The following is a 21,135-nucleotide window of genomic DNA, read 5'->3' as shown; positions in this document are numbered from 1 at the left end:
AGCAGGCAGGGGCCTGGCCCTGGGAGTCTGGCTGCAAGCCTGGCTGGGCCTCTCCTGTGCCATCCCACCTCCTTACCCATCCACAGTGCCTCTGGTGCCATCCAGGATCTCTAGGTCGTAGCCATCGGCCAAACACCAGTTGACGCTTGTCTCCTTGGTCTTTCCGGATTGCCTTTTGGAATCGTACACACTGACTCGGCCGACCTAGGAACCCATGAGAGGGATGGAAGCAAGGGGACCCTTTCCGAGCAAACATTTGGGAGCAGGGATGAACACTTGTGGGTAAGGAGGATGAGACCCTGATCACTGCCCTTGAGAGCTGACTGACTTCACCACGGTTCAGACTGACTTCAGACTGAGAGGTCAAGCCCAGACACCCAAAGGGAGGAAGGAACCCAGCAACGGCTCCTCTTTCCACAGTGCAGTTTTGTAGAAGGAGGAGGAGGAGGTATGTGTCAGGTGCGAACAGAATGGGGTCAGAGCACCTTGGGGTGGTTGACAATAAAGGGGTAGCGCAGTCCGTCCTCAAATGCCTTCCCATCTCTGGTCACGCGGCAGCAAATAGCACGGGTCAGGTGCCCTTGGCTGAAAAGGTAACCTGGGTGAGAAGAAAAGCCAGTTTGCGCGTGGGTCTGCACAAACGCTCCCCAGAGGCAGAGGCACACAGGAGCTGGGAGAAACCGTCGTCAGGACGGGAAAATCGCTCCTTTGATGGGAAGCACCTGACTGTGGCCACACAAGACACCAGGACATCAAATGCCTACACACAAAACACAAGGACCTAAGGCAGAGGACTGAGAGAAGATGACAGGGGGGCTCTAAGAGGCTTCACCGCGTCCCGAGACCCAGTCCGGCACGGCTTCCCTCAATCTGCTGCCCATGCCCACCTTCCCTGCCACAGCAGACTGGGCACTCAGACCCCGTTCCTACTTGGGAAGGGAGGAACAGGAATACAGGACAACATGGCCTAGAGGTTGCTGGGATCTGAGCCGAGGACAGATGGGTTCAGCTCCCAGAGACAGTCCCTTACCTAGCGTTACAGATTTCAGGTACACAGGCTGCAGGAAGTGAGTCAACAGTGCCCCCTGCAGGCCCAGCACGTTCCAGCGGAGAATTTTGTCACTACAGGACATGGTACGGAGTCTTTCCCCAAGCCGGATGCCATCCCACGTGGGCACAATGTCACTGGACTCCACAGGGATGGTGCCTTCCCCTGCATGAGAGACTTGAGTTGGCCCGACTTAGGCCACTGGACCAAACCCCATCCCGGGCACACTATGTGCACTCCCGAGGCATAGGCCATTAACTGTGCATATTTTACAGCACCTACTATGTGCCCCACAGGTGTGCGCTGCCGAGGCTGGGTTCTGGATATCGGAATTCAAGTCTCTGTGCTGTAGCACAGCAGACATGTTAGCAACCAGGCCACCTCCCAAACCTTGGGGGTTTTTGAGACAGTTTTGCTGTATACCCCAAGCATAAATGTTTGATCCTCCAGCTTTAGCCTCCCAAGTCTAGGAGTGTGCTGCATGCCCGGCTGGTTTGGTATTGTTTCTGAACAGCTGTATGGAGCTACCATTCATATGCCACACCACGCAATCCACCCACTTAAAACACACAAGTGTTTTCACACCTGTTCCGTCATTACAATCAGTTGTTGAGCATCATGTCACCTTGCAAAGAAACCTTTGACACCAGCAAGTCCCTTGCCCGGCAACTCCCCACTCCCGGATCTGTCTGTGGACCTCTCTACTCTGCCCCTTTAGGACATGAAATCATATGACAAATGTTCTTCTGTGACTTGTTTTTCAGCTAGCATGTTTTCAAGGTCCATGCTGTGGCAGGTCTCAAGACTTCATTCCTTTCTATGGCAGATAATATCCCATTGTATGGATAGATCACATTTTACTTAGCCATTTATCCGGGTATGGGTACCTGTGTTCGGTCCACTCTAGCCACTGGGACTGTTACCATAAGCACGCCTGTTCATGCGTTTCTGTGGACAGACACCTCGCTCCTTAGGTGAGCCTCTGGGAGCAGAGCATGGGCTGTATGGTGGCTGTGTCCACCCTTCGGGGAAGGGACCTGATTACTGTCTGAGGACCATCTGGATGACAGTGAGGCGTGAAGGGTGATGTGAGGAGACACTGGCTGACAGAAGAGAGGATGCTGGAGGGCAGGGCAGAGCCTCAGCAGGAGCTCAGGACGCTGGCATCACCCGTCAGCTCAGTGGACCCCGCCTCCCATCCATTCTCTTCGTTTCTGCACACCTCGTTCCCATGACCACTGACACAGGGGGGCGGCTCTCATTTTATGTTTAGCTGGACTCTTCCTGGGGCTCCATGGACCCCTCTGCCTCCTACGCAGCCTGGAGATGCCCTGCTCTCCCAGGCTACAGGCTTCCACACAGAACCTGCTCTCCACCATGTACACGCTGCTGCCTTGCTGCCCACAGGTGGTCCTGGGAGGTCGCCTGTCACTCACCATTCTCCACCTTGGTCCGAAGCTTGCCTTGCTTGGGATTTTCAAAGACAGGGTAATGGCGGGATTCTGTGCTTTCCACAGCACGGTCACTGCAGGACTTGTCAAAGAGGGCTCCATCTCCACATGGCGCCGTGCTGCCAACAAGGGCATTAGTTAAGACCCCCCCATAGATCTCCCTCCAACTCATGGGCCTTGAAACCACCTGTCATCCAAGCCAGGGGTACTTCCTTAAGCCTAGCTGGGTAGTGGGCGGCAGGACTGCCTTTGCCACCTGGGCGTGCACCTCAGACACAGAGCGGACATGGCTTACGGCACAAGGTCGGGGCTTGGAGCCAGAGGAACACAGGGACATCCAAGCCAGGGGTACAGACCTGATGTAGAGATGAAAAGAAACTGTCTTCTTTATCTGGAGCTTCTCTCCTCCCCTGGCAAGCTCAAATATGCTGTTCTTGGCAGTATGCTGGTTATACTTCATTAGCTCGCTGTAGAGAAACCTACCGAAAGAAAGCTGGCTAGGAGGCGGCTCGAGTCCGGGCAGTGAACACACCTCCACACTCTGCCCTTGGTTCGAGTCCAGGGAAGGAAAGGCCTCCATGGTACACAGCTTCCAGCTTCTCAGGTGGAAGAGGAACTGGCAAGTTCTTTGCAGGAGACCTCTGCATTTCATAAGAGGTAGCCTTTGGGGCAGCCACCCAGGATTCCAGGCAGAATAGACTGATTCAAGACCTAACAGGGCTAGCTGCTGCTTCTCCTTGACTCTTGCCCTTCATAAATTAAAGGTGACCCCGAGAAGACAGCTGGCAGGGACAGAGGTTGAGCACACGTTCTCACATGGAAGAAGAGGCTGCTTCGTTCCTAAGGCCTGAGGACGCAGAGGTCACTTTGTTTTGAAAAGATGCAGCCAGGTCACAAAAGGGACTGACTGCTGACGATTTGCTGGGGTTTCAAGGTGAGTGGACTGGGAGTCGGGAGGGCCCCACAACAGCTAAATGGCTTCAACCACCTTGCTCACCTGATGAAGCCCCTCCGGGAGATGATTTCTGCATGGCAGTCATTGACCGTTTCTCCCTTCAGGCTGAGAGAGTCCCCTTTCACACAGCGATTCCCTGGGAAGGTCATCAAAAGAAAACCGGAGCGATCAGAGTGCTGTGAAGCAGGTGAAGACTTTAAAGGCAGGATGGCCTTGAGCTGACAGATTCTGGGCTCTGCATTCTTTCACTTAGAGAAAAACCCATCCCTGGCAGCACAGTGCATGCCTGTAACCTCAGCACTTGAAAGGCTGAAGTAGGAGGATGGGGTGTTTGAGGCTAGCTTGGGCTACCCTGCCTCAAAGCCAAAACAAATCCCAGCCGAACCCCAAACTCATTCCAAATCTGAGCTGACTGCAGTTAAAATGAACAGAAATCTGAGTGCCTCTTAGTTACCATGGGCGGGGCCAGAGGCAGACGTCAGAGACTCCGGGATATTTATGTGGTGTTTACTGCTAAGCAGTTAACTAAAAAATCTTAACAGCCCCAACTCAAAGATGTTTTGAGCATCACGTCAGCAACTTTGAAGACATTCAACCTACGTGGAGTTTTTTTGTCCTCCCCTTTGGACTTGCTCACAATGACTCCTGAGAAGAACCTGCTTCTCATCAAGAGGCCAGTGTCTCAGGGTGCACGCACCTGTCCCCAAACTGACCACAACACCCATGTCCTCAGGGTCTCTCTTCATGACGATGGCGGCCAGGATCTTGCGGCCGAGCAGGGAGGGCTGGAAGCTGTTGGTGAGGGCGTTGAAGCAGCGGTGACTGAGCATTGCTATCTGGTCGTGGACGGTGCTCCCAGTGAGAGGCAGCTGTGGGGACAGGCGCGGGGTCAGGACCCCAGAGCTCCGCCCGCGTCCTGTGTGTCTGCTGGCAGGGGGCCATCGTTTCCCAGCCCACGTCTAGCACCCCAGACATGCACTCTACTGAGACCGAGACTGAAGCCCAGGGATAATTACGGCACAGTCAAGGGCCGTCTTCTTCTGGGGAGGAGCAAGCAGCACCCCACCCCCCACCCCCAAAAGAGAGCACCAAAAGCAGATGTCTTAACTGTCTTTGGATGTGCATCTGGGGACCTGGAAAGGAGGAGCATAGTTCTTCTGAGACTGGCCCCTGTCACTGGGGTTACCTCTGCGAAACCCAACTGCTCTGCCTTCTCGCTTTCCCCGATCAAGACGCGGAGGGCTGCGTCGGCTGCGTCTTGCTTGCCTTGTTTCTTGCTGTGCGCACACACGGCTGGAAACCAGCGGCCCCCAACTTTCGCTTGGTAAACAAACCTGTGGGATGAGAATGAGAATGAAGACAAGCAGTGGCAGCCCCTGACGGCCACGTAGGGAAGGCTGGTTTTCCTTAGAATGCGGCCCACTCTTGCAAACACACAGACCTGCTGGTCTCACCTGGGGGCAATCCTCAGATTTCAGTCATTCATGAATTACATGGGTTTTGTTTGTTTGTTTGTTTGCTATCCAGACATCAGCTGCACTATTTCTTAGTTTTTCCTCTAACCAGACCCATCAGAACTATAAACATATTTTAAAAGCAAATTTCATTTCATTATCATAGATGAGAAAACAGTACCACTTCTCATAAACTGGAAGTGACCATAGAATTCATACAATCTTATTAAACTCTGTCTGTCTGTTACCTGCAATGGCTCCTTATTACAAGGGAAGATGAGAGAGTATTGGAAAAGGTTTCTGTGCAGGCTTGGAAGATGGTTCAGCTGGTAAAGAACTTGCTTTGCAAGCACAAGAACCTGAGTTCTATCCCCGCCTCCACCACAAAAAAAGCTTGGCATGGGGGGGCAGCATGCTTGCAACTCCAGCAACAGAGGCGAGGCCAGGATCCCGGGGGCTGGCTGACTAGTGAGCCTAACCTAGTCAGCAAGCTCCAGGCCAAGTGAGAGGCCCTGCCTCCAAATTGAAAAACAAAAAAAACCAAAGTAGAAAACAGATGGTGACCGAGGAATGACGTTAGCACCCCGCCCCCAACCATGGACACACAAATGAGAAAGGGTTAGTCTCTCAAGTAGAAATATCCAGGAATTTAGCACGGTCTGATTCTCCCACTCCAAGACTGGGGCCCCACGGAGGCCAAGCAAGTGCTCTACCACTCAGCTGTATTCCTAAGGCCGTCGGATTTTTAAAGTCTCCAATTCTGTTTCCTGCACACCTCCGGACAACCTTGGAAAGGTGATTGCAGTCTGCCTTAGGCCAAGGAGTCAAGCTTTCGAAAGGGATCATTTGTCCATTTCCAGCAGGCTAGAGGTAGCTATGGGGGGTGGGGGAGGGAGGGAGGAAACAGACATGGGCTCTGAAGTAGGGAGGGGTCCCCACTGTTCCTGAGGCAGGCTCCCACAAATCCAGAGGGAAGCCAGAGCGCAGAAGCCTGGAAACCTACCAGCTTTTTGGAATCCTAGCTTTCAGTCAGCTCCCAATGCAAACTTTAGCTCTGGATAATCCAATGGTGCCTCAGAGACACAGCCCAGACTGCCACCCACACTGACCTTCCCACCGTCCTTCAGTCATGAAGCAGATGAATGCCTCTGTTCCTTTCTCTGCCCATGCTGGCAGGTCTCTGCCAGCCAGTGGGCAAAATCCAGAATCCCTGAGAGCAGCAGGGGAAGGTCTGGGCGAGCAGAGAAAACTACAGGGCCTCTGCCTCTGGAGAGCAGGAGGATTCTGTGGCCATTGTGTCTTTGGAAAGGATGAGCACTATACACACATATTTTGTGTATGTACAACAGAATGTGATTAAGCTTGTTAATTATGAAATTAGAATCCTTTAGAGCCGTGCTTTGCTAATATGGAAGCTACAAACCACATGAGGCTACCAGATTTTAAGTGAACTAAAAGATTAGATGCATGATTAATTCAGACCCTGGTGCCACATTTCAAATGCCCACTAATACTTCGGCTAGCGGTTAGGCTTTTTAGCAGAAGTTGAGGTTTTATTTTTATTTTCAATTGTGTATACACATCTGTGCAGTGCCTGGGAAGGCCAGAAGAGGGTGCTGGGTCCCCTGGGAGCTGGAGTCAGGTGGTTCTGAGCTGCCATGTGGGTGCTGGGAACTGAACCGGGAACTTGGGTCCTCTGCAGGAGCACTCTGCACTCAGAACTGCCGAGCGATTTCTCCAGCCCTCAGAGGGAGTGGGAAGCACACCAGTGACCATAAACAGTCCTTTTGAGAGGTCTGGGTCTAGAGCAGCAGAGAAATGGGGTAGAGCCTGCAGGGAAGCAAGGGCAGGACTCAGGCTCTCAAAGATGGTACGGGTTTGTGGACGGGCTGAGGTCAGTAAGCCGAGACAGGCAGCAAGAGAGGCAAGGGGGAGAAGATGAAGAGACAACCGGTCCTCACGCACACAAGGGGAGGAGAGATGCTTCCTTCATCCTTCCCGACGGAAGCAAGGTAGGCAGGAGGTCTGGTCCGGGGAAGACCAAGTCTTTGTTCTCTCAAGTGGGAAGGGAGTTACCAGTTTAGAGTGCCAACAGGGATTCCGGTGGAATCTGAAGCACAGGTCTGGAAAAGTGCTCTCAAAGGAGAAAACGAAAACTGTCAGGAAAGCGCTAATAAAGGACAGGAGTGTGGAGAGGACCACGGATGCTCTGCTCAAACCTTCTCGACGTCCTACTGCTTCTGAGGTAAAGCAACAACCCACAAGGCAGGCCCTCTCGGCAAACAGCTGGTACAGGCCTGGCCTCTCCTCACTCCCTGCTCAGCCACCAGACTGTCGCTCAGTCCCTTTACTAGCTCTGTCCTCCCACCGCAGGACTAGAGACGCACAGCTGCCCCTTGGTGTCCATGGGAGATGGTTCTAGGACTCCCCAAGGACACCAGACTCACAGAACACTCAAGTTCTTGAAATAAAACAGCACAGGATTTGCAAATAAGCCATGCACATTCTGCTGCATGCCTCTATGATCTCTAATAACTTATAATACATAATGTGGTAGAAGTACTACATAAGAAGTGGTTACCTTATCTGGTTCGGGGAATAACAATAAGTATCTGCATGTGTTCAGTGCAGACACTGTTAGTGTGGGGGGATGTTGCTTAAGACTAAACCCAGGTGGCCGGGTGGCGGCGGCGGCGGCGGCGGCGGCGGCGGCGGCGGCGGCGGCGGCGGCGGCGGCGGCGGCGGCGGCGGCGCACGCCTTTAATCCCAGCACTCAGGAGGCAGAGCCAGGTGGATCTCTGTGAGTTCGAGGCCAGCCTGGGCTACCAAGTGAGCTCCAGGAGAGGCGCAAAGCTACACAGAGAAACCCTGTCTCGAAAAACAAACAAACAAACAAAAAAGACTAAACCCAGGTGTACTTAAAGGAAATCTAGTCTACACTTGGTTAAGTCGATAGATGCAGTCAGTACCAATGGATACAGGCTGTCTGTCTCCTGTCCTGAATCCTTTGTTTCCTCTCAACCATCTTAACTGATGCCTGAGCATCACGTCTTGGGAGAAATTCTCCCCTAGGGAGTGAAGCTGGGTCACAACAGATCCTTATTCAGGGCAGTCCAACCCTTCCACAAGACTTAGCAAATGTGATCTCACCCTTCCTCAGTGACTGCAGGCTACTCTCCTAACACAAGGGGCTCTACACACCAGTGTTAAGTAAACACGGCAGAAACCAGTTGGGATGGACCAGACGGCAGAAGACGGTGGCTTAGACCAGGGCACTAACAACAAAGTAAAAAGCAGAGGGGCCTTCGTACCCAACAGAACTCAGGAGCTGTGTAGTGGGAAAGGAAGGCACAATTATCCTTGGGGTTTGTCCCAGCTAGTTTTCCCCCCAACTTCACACGAGTTCCAGCTATCTAGGAAGAAGAACCTCAACTAAGAAACCGCCTCCATCTAGACTGCCTGTAGGAAGTCTGTAGGCCATTTTCTTGATTAAAGATCCATGTGGGTGGGCCTGACCCACTGTGGACAGTGCCATGCCTGGTCAGGCTGTGTAAGAAAGCAGGCTGAGCTCTCAGGCACCTGACTTCCGTCAACAACGGACTAACTGGAAGCTGCTTTTGGCCATGGTGTTTATCAGCACTAGACATCCTACCTTGGGCAGACTCGAGGATGGTAAGCAGTGGTACTGTTTACTGAGATAGGGAGTCTTGGATCTCTGCCTAGGACAAGCCATGCAGGTGTCTATCTGATCAGGAGTGAAAGCATGCAACCGGATACAGGGACCCGGAGCTCTGAGAGGTCTGTGGGAGAGACACCGTCAGCGCTTTCCAGCATTTAGACAACACGTCAGAGCTGACACGTTGGTTAAGGTCACAAGAAAGAGAGGGAAGAGTGGATGCAGCACACTTCACACAAAGGAAAGGCCGGATGAGACGGAAACGAAAGCTGCTGGATCAGCATCTGCCTCCCCAGGTCAGCCGCACGGCAGGTCCAACGCGGCTACAGTCCCAAGGCAGCCGCACCCTCACATCTTCAATCCCAGCTCCCAAGTTCGTACGTCCCGGGTGAATGACTGAATTTCCAGGAATCCAAGGATGCTCCCACTATCATGTGACCAGGCTTAAAGAAGGGAGGCTGGCTGAAGGGAGAGACAAGAGGCCATGTCCTCTTTCCCAGCCAGCTTCCACACAGGACAAAGGTACCCCGAAGTGGGGGTGCTCGGGAGCTCTTCTGGGCTCCGTTAGTTTCGGGGCTCTTAACTGGGTTATGATCATCAGAGGGCTAATGGTTTTATGTTTTAAAAGCTCTAGAAGACGAAAGAGTAACACTCTAAAAGAAAATGGGGCGTGTCCAACGAGGCAGTTCAATGAAATGCAAATAAATATGGACATGGTAACATCAATGACAGCACTACTAAAAGAGACAAATTTAAATAGCAAGACAATAGTTTTAATTAAAGGTTGTTTTTTTTTTTTGTTTGTTTGTTTTTTTTTTTTTTTTTTGGTTAGTGGAGGCACACACATATGGTGCATGTGTGGTGCCCAGAGACAATCTGTGGAGATCAGTCTCTCTCTCTCTGGGTCCTAAGGATAGACTTCAGGTCATCAGGTTGGTACCCTTACTCAATGTGCCATCTTGCTGGTCCAAAAGATAATTTAAAAAATTAGAATTTACACACACACACACACACACACAAAGACACACACACAATAGATGTGTGCCCACATGGATGAAAGTGTACCATGTGTGTGCCTAGTGTCCATGGAGGCCAGAAGTGGGTATCAGATCACCTGGAACTGGAGTTACATACAGTTGTGAGCTGCCATGGGGGTGCTGGGAACCAAACCTGGGTGCTCTGCCAGAGCTGCTAGGGCTCCTAACTCTGATTCTCCCCAGTGCCCCCGCCCCAGGTGATTTTTATGAGATTTTTCTCCTTACTTTTTAAAATTAAAAAAAAAAAAAAATGGATATGGGAGGGCTAGAGCGGTTCCTCCAAAGGCTCTGGGTTTGATTCCCAGCACCCATATGACAGCTCACTAATATCTGTAACTCCAGTTCCTAGGATTCTGGCCCTTTTTAGCCTCCACGGGCACCGTGAACACACGGTACAGACACACATGCAAACACAACACCCACACACACAGAAGGGCACTTGAAAAGGGATGAAAAGGGTAGAAACCAAACTTTTCACTGAATGCCTTTTCAACTATTTGAATGGCTTTGTATGAAGCTAAAATTAGCTCCTAAAACTGAAAGGCTCACACTTGCTGCACCAGTGACTGGATTCTCAAGATGGCTGACCTAATGTCTGCATTAGGCTGTGCAGACAACCTGCCCTCCTATTAGTCAGAGTTAACGTGCTTCACTTCTTACCCTGAGGTTACAAGCCACCCTCACCCGCTGATACACGGTTGTTGCCAGGACCAAGACACTCACTTGGGTTCGTGAGGTGGTCCGGACTGGTCGATCAACTTGAACTCAGCAGCGAAGCCATGGGAGCGGGCATACTCTAACAGGCCGCCCACGGGGTTGGTGTTCAGGTACCTGACGAGCTCACCAATCCTCCGGATCTTGTTGGGTGCCACAGACTCATCAAGAGATTCCGAGTTCGCACCTCCAGACTAAGGGAGAATTAGCCGAAGAGGAACATGTCAGAAAACTCAGAGGGACTTAAGACAACCCTCGCCTGCCCACGCTGAACAAATGACCTGTAACTTGAGCAGGACAATGGCCCACCTGGTCATCAGCTGAATTGGCTGCCTCCTCCTGCAGGGCCTTCATGGCTTCCTCTGCGGCCATCTGCTTTGCTACTTTCTTGCTGGGGGCACTCACAGTGGGGAAAGTCTGGGCTCCCACGGCTACACAGTACTGGAACCTTAGAGGAAACGATGGGCAAGGATCACAACGGCTGGGCTGAGGGATCTGCTCGCCCGTCAGGCTGTCATCCTCCACTACTCGCCGCTCTTACACACACACCACCTCTGTGCAGTTACTGTGGCCTGGGAGAGCTAGTGCGCCCCGCCCGCCTGCTGCCCCGGGTCTCTACTGACCTGGCTAACCACTCAACATGCCAGGGTCACTCCTCACACCCGCCAGGAAGCCTTCTTCTGAACAAGTGTGTGCTGGAAACCCCAAGCAGGGGGCCGCTAGGGCATGCCCCGATCCTCAACCTTTCTGTCCCAACAGTGACCGCCACGCTGTCCACGCTGTGACCCTACCTAGTCCTCGGTCCCTCGAACTCCTAATCCCAGATTCTCTGCTTCATAGCAGCAGCCAGGCCCTGAAGGCCCCTTTCCAGACTGCAACAGGAGAGACCATAAAGAGGAACGACTTCTCATCTCCGAGGCTGCAAGGGGGAAGTGTCTTTCCTACTTTGGGGAGACCTCCGCAGGAGACACCACACATAAGACATACTTGGGGTCATGGGCAGGGCCTTCTTTGGACAGGAGGCGAAATTCACAGGCGTTCCCCAGTTTGTGCATACACTCAAGCAGCGTGGTGACTGGGCTCTTCCCATTGATAAAGGATGTTGCCGAGGAGCTGGGGGGTTGGGACTCTGCGGGCTGGAGAAAAGAAGAAGACACAAGACAAGACTCATCAGACCACCAGAGCAGGGCACAGTGGGCTGTTGAGACTTTATCTCTCCCTCCTGGTCTCTTTTGAAACAATGGCTTCTCCCATAGTCCAGGCTGGCCCTGACCTCAAGGCAATCCTCCTGCCTCAGCCTGCCAAATGCTGCAATTACAGACTTAGACAACTAATTGTTAGGAGTGGCCTTCCAAAGGAGATGCGGTGGGCACAGGAAGGGGTGACTTACCTTCTAAGAGAGGGGAGTGGATTCGAGGTCTGTGATGGTCAGTTTTAACTGTCAACCTGACACAACTCAAAACCAAAGGCAAGGAGCCTCGGTGAGGTGCTGTCTGGGTCAGACTGGCCCGTGGGCACGTCTGAGGGACTGTCTTGATAGCTTAGCCGACGTGAGGAGACTCCCCTACGTGCCAACAGCCCAGACAAGAGGACACGGGCAATAAAAGCTCTGTTTTTCTGTTGCCTGGCCGTCACTCACACTGCGGAGTTCATCGGTGTGGCTGCTGCTGCCTCCCTCCCAGGTATCGGAACTGGCTTTTCTGTCCATGAGAGCAGCTCTCCAAGAGGAACGGCTCAGGCCTTCAGTGCCAGGTTGGGACTGCCAAGGCACCCAGCCTCAGGGACTCAGCAGCTACCAGTTTTCAGCCCCCGGCCGTGAGCCGGCCTCATTAGAGCGCTCTGACCATACCGTGTGCCTGGCTAGGAAACCCCCTTTCCATGATTAGTTCTGTAAGTTCTGTTTCCCCGAGAACCCTGACTAACATTTGGTTCTTTCAACCCCGACATTCGCAAATACAATCAGACCAGGACGGCAGAGGGGTAGCGGGCTAAGAGGGAAGGGGAGGTAGGAGTGTGAGGACGGGAGGGGTGAGGACGGTAGGGTGTGAGGGCAGTAGGGTGAGGATGGGAGGGTGTGAGGACGGTAGGGGTGAGGACGGGAGGGTGTGAGGACGGTAGGGGTGAGGACGGGAGGGTGTGAGGACGGTAGGGGTGAGGACGGGAGGGTGTGAGGACAGTAGGGGTGAGGACAGGAGGGTGTGAGGACGGCAGGGGTGAGGACAGAAGGGGTGAGGGCGGTAGGGTGAGGATGGGAGGGTGTGAGTGCGGTAGGGTGAGGACGGGAGGGGTGAGGACGGTAGGGTGTGAGGACGGGAGGGTGTGAGGACGGTAGGGGTGAGGACGGGAGGGTGAGGACAGTAGGGGTGAGGACGGTAGGGGTGAGGACGGGAGGGTGTGAGGGTGGGAGGGGTGAGGACGGGAGGGGTGAGGACGGGAGGGTGTGAGGGTGGGAGGGGTGAGGACGGGAGGGGTGAGGACGGTAGGGGTGAGGACGGGAGGGTGTGAGGATGGGAGGGGTGAGGACGGTAGGGGTGAGGATGGGAGGGGTGAGGACAGCAAGGGTGAGGACGGTAGGGGTGAGGACGGTAGGTGTGAGGGCGGGAGGGGTGAGGACGGGAGGGGTGAGGACGGTAGGTGTGAGGACGGGAGGGTGTGAGGACAGTAGGGGTGAGGACAGTAGGTGTGAGGACGGTAGGGGTGAGGACGGTAGGTGTGAGGGCGGGAGGGGTGAGGACGGGAGGGGTGAGGACGGGAGGGGTGAGGACGGGAGGGGTGAGGACGGGAGGGGTGAGGACGGGAGGGGTGAGGACGGGAGGGTGCTGCCTCAGGAGTGTTGACTCTGTGAGCCAGGACAGCTTCCAGAGTCTGTCAGACCCTGACACACAGCAGCCAAGCAGGCCCTTCCTCACTGGCCCAGGGAGGAAACACCTGCCTTCTCCGAGTCTTCCTCCATGGGACAGGACAGCTCTTCTGGGGTCCCTCCGTCTTGAGCTTTGGCCTCCCGAAGCAGAATGGCCATGGCTTTCATTGCTGCGTCCTGCTTGGCCACCTTCTTGCTGCCGGCCTCAGCTGGGGGAAACTCTCGGCCGTTGATGACAACCTGGAATTTAAAGCTTGGCGGAAAGTTATTAGATGTGTCAGCGCCAGACTGGGTCATCCCCCTGGTCAGTCAAAAGAGAGCTCTACCCAGAATGCTCTGCCACACTGACTGCCTTTCAGGGTCTCTATCTCCAGGATTAAGGGTGTCTTTTTTTTTAAGGTGTGTGTGTGTGTGTGTAGATCAGAGACAACATGCGGGAGTCAGTTTTCTCCTTTCACTACATGTGTTCGGAGGATCGAGCTCAAGCTGTCAAGCTTGGTGGCAAGGTGTGTCTTACTTCCTGAGCCATCTTGCTGGCCCGCCATGTTTTAGAGACAGGGTTTTGCTCTGTAGCCCAGGCTGGCCTTGAACTACACATCCTCCTGCCTCTGTCTCCCAAGTGAAGGGATGACAGGTGTGCTGGCCTGCTATCCATCCTTCCTTCCTTCCTTCCTTCCTTCCTTCCTTCCTTCCTTCCTTCCTTCCTTCCTTCCTTCCTTCCTTCCTTCCTTCCTTCCTTTTTTTCTTTTTTTGGTTTTTTCGACACACGGTTTCTCTGTGTAGCTTTATGCCTTTCCTGGAACTCACTTGGTAGCCCAGGCTAGCCTCGAACTCACAGAGATCCACCTGGCTCTGCCTCCCAAGTGCTGGGATTAGAGGCGTGTGCCACCACTGCCCAGCCCTGCTATCACTTCTTAACAATGAAAAAAGATAAAGTGCACAAAAGAGGTGGGTGGACAGTCTTGCTAACGGCCCCCAGAACTTTACCCTAGCCGACTGTGTGGACTGGCCTCTTCTATGGAGGTCTAAGAAAGGTATTGTGAATTCTAAAAGGAATTCCTTTTAGAATTCCCCAGACACCCACAGCAGACACCTGCCCCATGGTGGTAAGAAGGGAGGGGGGGAGCTGGAGGGGTACGTGAGGGCTAGGTCAGGAGCCACCTCTAAAGGTCTGCTGTTTAGGTGGGTGGTGTGTCCCAGGTACTGGAGCAATCTGTCCTTCTTGGATTGCTTGTGCCGTGCTATAGCTCTGTCTGTCTGTCTGGGGTGAAAACCAAAACACCTGGTCCCAGACCTCTGTCTGGCCTCAGCCTCAGCCTCCTGTGCTCAAGCCTTTAAATGTCTTAAGCTCTTGACTCAAGCTGGATTCATTTCATTCAGAGAAGGAGGTCGATCTCTTACTTCCTAGTCTTCAAAACACTTGAGTATAACATGATTTTTTTTTTCACGTTTTCCCCTTTTGAGGCAGTCTTACTATATATTAGCCCAGGCTAACCTGGTACTCTCCACACTGCCTCAGTCACCTGAGAGCTGGAATTATGGGTATGTTGCCACCACACCTGGTAGCATTCAAGTTCCTTACATGGCTGAAGTCCAAAGAATGACTAACGGCAAACCCCACAGCTTCCCCTTGGCTCTGGAGGGGGGTGAGAGAAAGAAAGAACGCTAGCCCCAGCCCCAAACTGGGTCCTGGCTCTGCCAGTTTGGGGACAAACACACCCTTTGCTTAGCAGTTCTCCTGCAGTGGCATTTGGTACAGTGAAGGAAATTAAGGAAGAAATACGTCACTGCTGGGAACCCTCACCGCTGGAAACCAGGGGTCACACATCAGATACCCTGCATATCAGATATTTACATCACAATTCATAACAGTAGCACATTTACAGTTATGAAGCAGTAACGAAGTCATTTTATGGTTGGGGGTCACCACAGCATGAGGAGCTGTATTCAAGGGCTGCAGCATCAGGAAGCCTGAGAACCGCTGCCATAGTGCAAAGCCTGGCCAGCTGCCTGCAGCAAGTGCAGCCCTGTGCAGGGGAGGTGTGCAGAAGTACGAGTACCATCTTCGTAAGAGTACCATCTTCGTAAGACCGGCAGGCAGCTTTCTGTGGTTGACACACCTTCCCGTCCTCTCCCAGCTGAGGCTGGGGGGAGGGGGGGGCGGACATGCACCTGTTGCAGCCTAACAAATGCTGATATTCTGCCGGCTCAGCTTGCCCTGCCCACCCGCCCCTACACTCCTCTGCTCAGCCTGCCCTGCCCACCCACCCCTACACTCCTCTGCTCAGCCTGCCCTGCCCACCTGCCCCTACACTCCTCTGCTCAGCCTGCCCTGCCCACCTGCCCCTACACTCCTCTGCTCAGCCTGGCCCCCCACCCGCCCCTACACTCCCCTGCTCAGCCTGCCCCGCCACTCTCCTCTTGGGAGCTTCCGTTTGGCGGTGATGGGGACAGAAGTAGTCTGTGTTACCTCTGGCCCAAGAAGGTAGATCTGGGCGCACAAGAGCTAGTCATCTCTAAGGAAGTTTACTTCAGCCAAGAGAGTCAGTCTCGGCTCCCTGGAGTCTATCCTCTCTGATTAGCATTTAGAGAAAGGGCCAATCAGAGGTGATTTAGCCAAAAGGTGGGAAAGAGAGAAGGCACAGACAGAAGCCACCAAGACCACCCACCACTCCCAAGTGAGCTGAGACAGCGCAGGAGCCAGAGCGCCTGACTCACACTAGGCCCGCTTCCTGGGTGGTCTCTTACCGAGGTTCATGGGACGGTCCACTCTGCTCTATGAGGTTGAAATCACAGGTCTGACTAGTGAACTGAGCATACTCTAACAGCCCGCTGACGGGGTTCTTCAGCTGGCACTCGGTCAGCTTCTTGTATGGTGAACACCGCGGCAAGACAGGGCTGTAGAAGGAGGGCATCTCCATGATGGCTCGGAACTCACCTGGGGCCGTGCGGATACTATTCAAGTTATCTGGGATGTCATCTGTGGCCCACTGGCCATTTTCAGAGTCAACATACCCTGCTCTAGAGGGGCCATTGTGATAAGCGTGTGGTCGCAGTCTCACCGGTCCTGGCCTGGCCTCATACCTATTTTCATACCTCATCACAGGTTCCTGCCCATTCTCCACTTTTTTGGGGGTTGCCATGCTGCTTGAGGCGCCTGATGGGGGTGAGTGGCAGGTGGGGAAGGAGGTGCTTCTGGTAGCCTCTGGGACAGCTGCTGGAGCACTGTGTGTACTTCTCTTGATCTGCAGTCGCTCACGCTTCTTGTCTGTCAAGTACCAGATGGGAGGCATGGCCCCTTGTCTGTAGACATCGCCTTGCCTTTCCAAGTCAATCAGCACTGCATTCACATCCCGGGCCTTGGTGAGGCCAATGTTCTTAGCCAGGTTCAGGGCAGAGGAGTTGGACACATTGAACAGGTAGTCACAGATTTTCTCCTTGATCTCTGCCATGTCAAGAGGCTCAGGAGGTCCTTCTCCGTCAGAGGCAGGGTCTCTGTCTTTACTGTCCAAAGCAGGCTCTTCCTGAGGGACTTCCTGGCCACAGCTGTCTGGATTCACAGCTCTAGGGGGCTGCGCCTGATGTGAGGGTGCAAGGCTCCACAAAGGAGGAGTTCCTACCCTTCTCTGCAGCTTCCCCTTCCTCTGCAGGGCGTACAATATACGATTGACCTCCTTCTTTGGGACCCTGAGCTCTCTGGCTAGGGCCTGGGCGCTGGTGGCCTTCCTCTCGCCAAGCTCCTCCAGACGACCTAGGATCTTCTGCTCTGGACTCTGACTAATGCTCAGCTCCTGGAAGTGTGAGCAGAGCCTGTCGGCGCCTCTCCATGGCAGACTCCTGCTCTGCGGGGGAGGAGGTGGGGGTCCTGTGTGGAAGCCCTGACTTCTGAGAGTCACACTCGTGGGGAAACCCCAGGTTTCCAGCGGTTTGCCCTGGGAAGGCGGCCCCGGGAACCTTGGCCAGTGTCCTGGGAGGAATGGGGGCAGTGACTGGGGCTGCTGTGCAATCAGGGGCGCTTCTGGGAGCCGCCCTTTGAGGAAGTCTATCTGCTGGAGCTGGAAACTGCTGGGGAACGACTCAGGCCCACGTGGCTGCGGAGGTCTCCACTTGCTCTGCTCATAGCTGGGGTCCAAGTAGGAGCGTGTCTGGTGAGGGAACACCCCTGCAGAAGATAACATGGAGGACAGAGCGTGAGTTAGAGCCGTACGTGAGCCGGACATCCCTCCAGTTTCTGCCTGGAATTCCTAGCAGGCAGGGTAGCTGACTGAGTTGTGGCCTATGCCCTCACTAGGGTAACTTTAGTTCACTGGATACTGCTTGTGAGCACATCGGGGACACAGAGGAGGAGACGGTACAAGACACATGATGTCTTTCTGATGCCTCAGCGAGGCGGCCAGCAACTTAACTCTTTCCCTTGCAACAGGAGTTTAAGGAGTTGGGGAAAAAACTTTCTACTCACCCCCAAAATTACCCTTCTCAAACTAGAAAGACATAGCCACAAAGATGGTTCCGTGGGTAAGGGCACTTGCCATGGGACCTGGTGACCTGAGTTTGATACTGAAGACCCGAGTGGAGGAAGAGAAGTGACCTTCCTCTCATCACCGTGTACGCAGGATGGCATGTGCACCGTCACCCCAACAAACAAACAAGCAAACAAACAAACAAACAAACAAACTGTGACCCGAAACACAAGCGCGTGGGATCTCAGAAAAAAACAACCAAACACAACCCTGCAAATGGGGAGGGAAAAGGGACTCGGAGTGCGTGAGATCAGCCATCTGAGCTGGGCTCCCCACCACACAACACAGCCCCCTTAGTCTCTAAAACCCTGTCATGGGGACGATCTTGACAAGCGGAATTGAAGCCTGGGGGACACTGAGGTGCTCCCCTTCCCCCAGTTCAAGGAGGAGCGTAACAGCAGGCGCCATCTCCACGCGGTAACCGCGTCCTAGAAGAGGGCAGACAGCTCTGAACAGCACGGACTGAACTGAAGTCTGCACACACAAGACCACCCGGTTCCTCTGTGTGCCCTGCTCCCCCACAGGCCTGGGAAAGGGCGTTGAGCTGCAGAACGGGCGGCCCAATCACAGCTCAGCAACGGAGACTAGGTGATTTCTGATTGGCTCTTTAAGTGAATTTGGGGAAACGACATTTTCATTTCAGTGTCTAGGTCAACACCTTTTTTTAGACTTATTTATTTTATGTGTGTGGATGTTTTGCCTGCATTTATGTCTCTGTACCACATGTGTGCCTGGTGCCCCAGGCCAAAGATCTCCTGGAGTTACAAATGGTTGTGGCCCCACACCAGCCTCTGTCCTTCACTGCCGAGCCGTCTCTGTAGCCCTAAATTCAGTCCTGCTTTAAATGGCTATTTCGGACAAAATCCGGCAAATACGAGTGCCTAGTTACAAAACAGCTGAATAAGTTGAAATATACCCACACTATGGAACATTGCAGTTTGTAAACATATATACATATATGTTGGATTCCCCCCACCCCCTTTTAAAGAGACAGGGTTTCTCTGTGTAGTCCTGGCTGACCTCGAACTCACAGAGATCCACCTGCCTCTGCCTCCTAAGTGAGAGGATTAAAGGCGTGTGCCACCATGCCCAGAAAAATTAAGTTTTAAAAGTACACACAGACACAGACACAGACACACACACACACAGACACACACACACACACACACACTTTAGAACTATAGCTTGGTGGTAGAGTGCTTGCCTAGCAAGTGTGAGGCCATGGTTCATCCCAAATAGCTTCTTACAATGGAAGGTATAAAACTGGGTGGGTGTGCCAGCAAACCCAGCACTAGAGGAAAGAGTCCTGGATAGCTCAGGGCAGCCAAGGTAACAACTCATACAAACCGTCTCAAAAAAGAAACCCACCACCATCACCCAATCAAGATACAGAACATTCCTACTTCCACCAGAGTTTTCTCCTTCCCCTCTGCGTTCAACCGTGCCCACTTCCCGACGCCCTCAGCGCCAAGCATCAGTTTTCCATGCCCACTGCTGGCCAGGATGTCACGCTCAGTGCCGCACACAGCACGAGCCCCCTGAAGATCCGGATCCTTCTGTTCAGAACACTGCAGCTGGGACTCACGGACTGCAGCTCAGGACACCATTGCTCTCTTTAATGCTAGCAGAATTCCACTGCCGCTTACCCCATAAGCCGTGGAAAGACACTCTAACCCTAACCATGTAGGTTATCTGAAGGCTAATTAAACTCCCCAGGAAGTTGAAAGAGAGCAAGGAGGAAGGGCCTTGAGGTAGGAAAAGTTACTCAAGTGGGGCTACAGCAGTTCAGCGAGGCGTCAGCGGCCGTAGCAGAAAGGGAAGGGGTCTCAGCCTTGGCCTGGGTCCTCAGGGTCGGGATCAGACCCCGTCCATCTTCTCCCACGCCTCCTTCCTCCTATTGCTCAAAGCTGCAACAACGAACTGAATACGGATGCCCAGAAGGGCAGATCGGCTTGACCAGGGAGCACAGGACACGCGCAACGCACACTCCACAAGCCGGAGGCGGGGGAACAGACCCGGCGGGCTTACCTGCGGGTCCCCTGAGCCCCTGAGACATAGCGCCGGCCAGGCCCGCACCTGGGCCGCAAGATGGCTCCCCAGAGTTAGCTTTCGTTTCCTGGAAAGGCTCCCCCGCCCGGGCCAGGAGGCGGGGTTTGCTCTCGGCAGCCCGCCGCAGCAGCCCGCCCACCCAAGGGCTGGACCGCCGCCCTCCCCACCCACCGCCTTCCTCGCCGCCCCGCCTCCGACAGCCATGCCCTATTCATACTGCCAGCTGAGAGCTGGGGTACAATTTATGTCGCCGACAGGTTTATTTTCGTGCACGGTACTGAAAGCTTCACTGGGCACTCAACAGCGTCCCCTCTGCCCGGCGAGGAAGTTCCTTTTCCGTGTTTAATCCCCATTACTTGAGATTTACAAGTCTGTCCACCCCTCCCTAGAGTGACCGACCCTCCTGTGGATGCCCTGTCCCCAAGAGCTTCATCCACCCCGTCCGCTGCCTGCCGCAAACTTCATACCTTCTTGCGGATAAAATTCCTTCCTTTGCTGACCTTTGTATGTTCTGTTACTTGGCCTAGAATGTTCCTCATTTTCCTTTTTTTTTTTTTGAGACACGTTCTCATTCTGTAACCCAGGCTGGTCTGGGACTCAGTATGTAGTGCAGGCTGGTCTCTAACTCACCATAATCCTCCTGCGTCTGCCTCCTGAGTGCAGGGGATTATAGATGTGAACCACTGGGCCTGCCCTTCTAGCAGGCACCTTTACTAGTACTTTCTGTGAAGCTGTTTTTCTTTTTTTCCTGCTCTAAAATATAATTAATTAGTAAAATAATGTCTATGCATTCTGGGAAGCTTCACATCTAGGCAAGGCCAACATTGGAGGAAGAAGTTCAAAGAATGTGCATCCAATCACAGTTCATAGCGGTCTCTTTTTTTTTTTTTTTTTTTTTTTTTTTTTTTTTTTTTTTTTTTGATTTATTTTTATTTTATGTGCATTGGTGTTTTGCCTGCGTTTATGTCTGTGTGAGGGTGTCAGATCTTAGAGTTACAGACAGTTGTGAGCTGCCATGTGGATGCTGGGAATTGAACCTGTGTCCTCTGGAAGAGCAGCCAGTGCTCTTAACCACTGAGCCATCTCTCCAGGCCCCATAGCGGTCTCTTTTGCCAATCTGCCAGTCATACTGAACATGCCATTACACCATTGTGCAGGACACCAGTTTTGTTGGGGGGAGGGAAGCAAGAGCTATCCTCAATGGGGAGTCCATTACAACTTGGGAGGAATCCCACCCACAGCCGACAGTTTAGTGAACACGTTAAGGGAAGCAGACATCGCCTTCGGGGCCAAGACACACTTTCCTGTGTATTGTGTTGTGTTTGTCACTGACAGTGGGGAGTCAGGATGGCCTTCAGGACAACACAGTCC

At 53.3% G+C, this 21,135-nt stretch overlaps 1 protein-coding gene across 7 annotated transcripts in view; it reads right to left on the bottom strand.

Annotated features, from left to right (window-relative positions):
* The window catches only part of Adar (adenosine deaminase RNA specific), a 42,922-nt gene that overhangs the window by 2,715 nt on the left and 19,072 nt on the right, over window positions 1–21,135 (bottom strand). For 3 of the 7 annotated variants that reach the window (XM_076573706.1, XM_076573705.1, XM_042279397.2), the window contains 13 exons: window positions 15,944–17,357; window positions 13,268–13,448; window positions 11,323–11,471; window positions 10,645–10,783; window positions 10,345–10,529; window positions 4,563–4,788; window positions 4,152–4,323; window positions 3,497–3,590; window positions 2,856–2,978; window positions 2,485–2,618; window positions 1,031–1,213; window positions 486–598; window positions 77–204 (listed from right to left, as the gene is read on the bottom strand). In XM_076573706.1, the coding sequence (XP_076429821.1) occupies window positions 77–204; window positions 486–598; window positions 1,031–1,213; window positions 2,485–2,618; window positions 2,856–2,978; window positions 3,497–3,590; window positions 4,152–4,323; window positions 4,563–4,788; window positions 10,345–10,529; window positions 10,645–10,783; window positions 11,323–11,471; window positions 13,268–13,448; window positions 15,944–16,647 (2,531 nt within the window). In that variant the 5' untranslated portion in view covers window positions 16,648–17,357. Of the gene's footprint in view, window positions 1–76; window positions 205–485; window positions 599–1,030; window positions 1,214–2,484; window positions 2,619–2,855; window positions 2,979–3,496; window positions 3,591–4,151; window positions 4,324–4,562; window positions 4,789–10,344; window positions 10,530–10,644; window positions 10,784–11,322; window positions 11,472–13,267; window positions 13,449–15,943; window positions 17,358–19,743; window positions 19,877–21,135 lie in introns of those variants that run through there. The other 4 variants (XM_076573708.1, XM_076573707.1, XM_006976308.4 and 1 more) reach the window with 3 other exon arrangements.

Source organism: Peromyscus maniculatus, chromosome 6 (genome assembly GCF_049852395.1).
Source record: "Peromyscus maniculatus bairdii isolate BWxNUB_F1_BW_parent chromosome 6, HU_Pman_BW_mat_3.1, whole genome shotgun sequence".
NCBI classification, from domain to species: Eukaryota; Metazoa; Chordata; class Mammalia; order Rodentia; family Cricetidae; genus Peromyscus; species Peromyscus maniculatus.
This window is presented reverse-complemented; position numbering and strand designations above follow the sequence as displayed.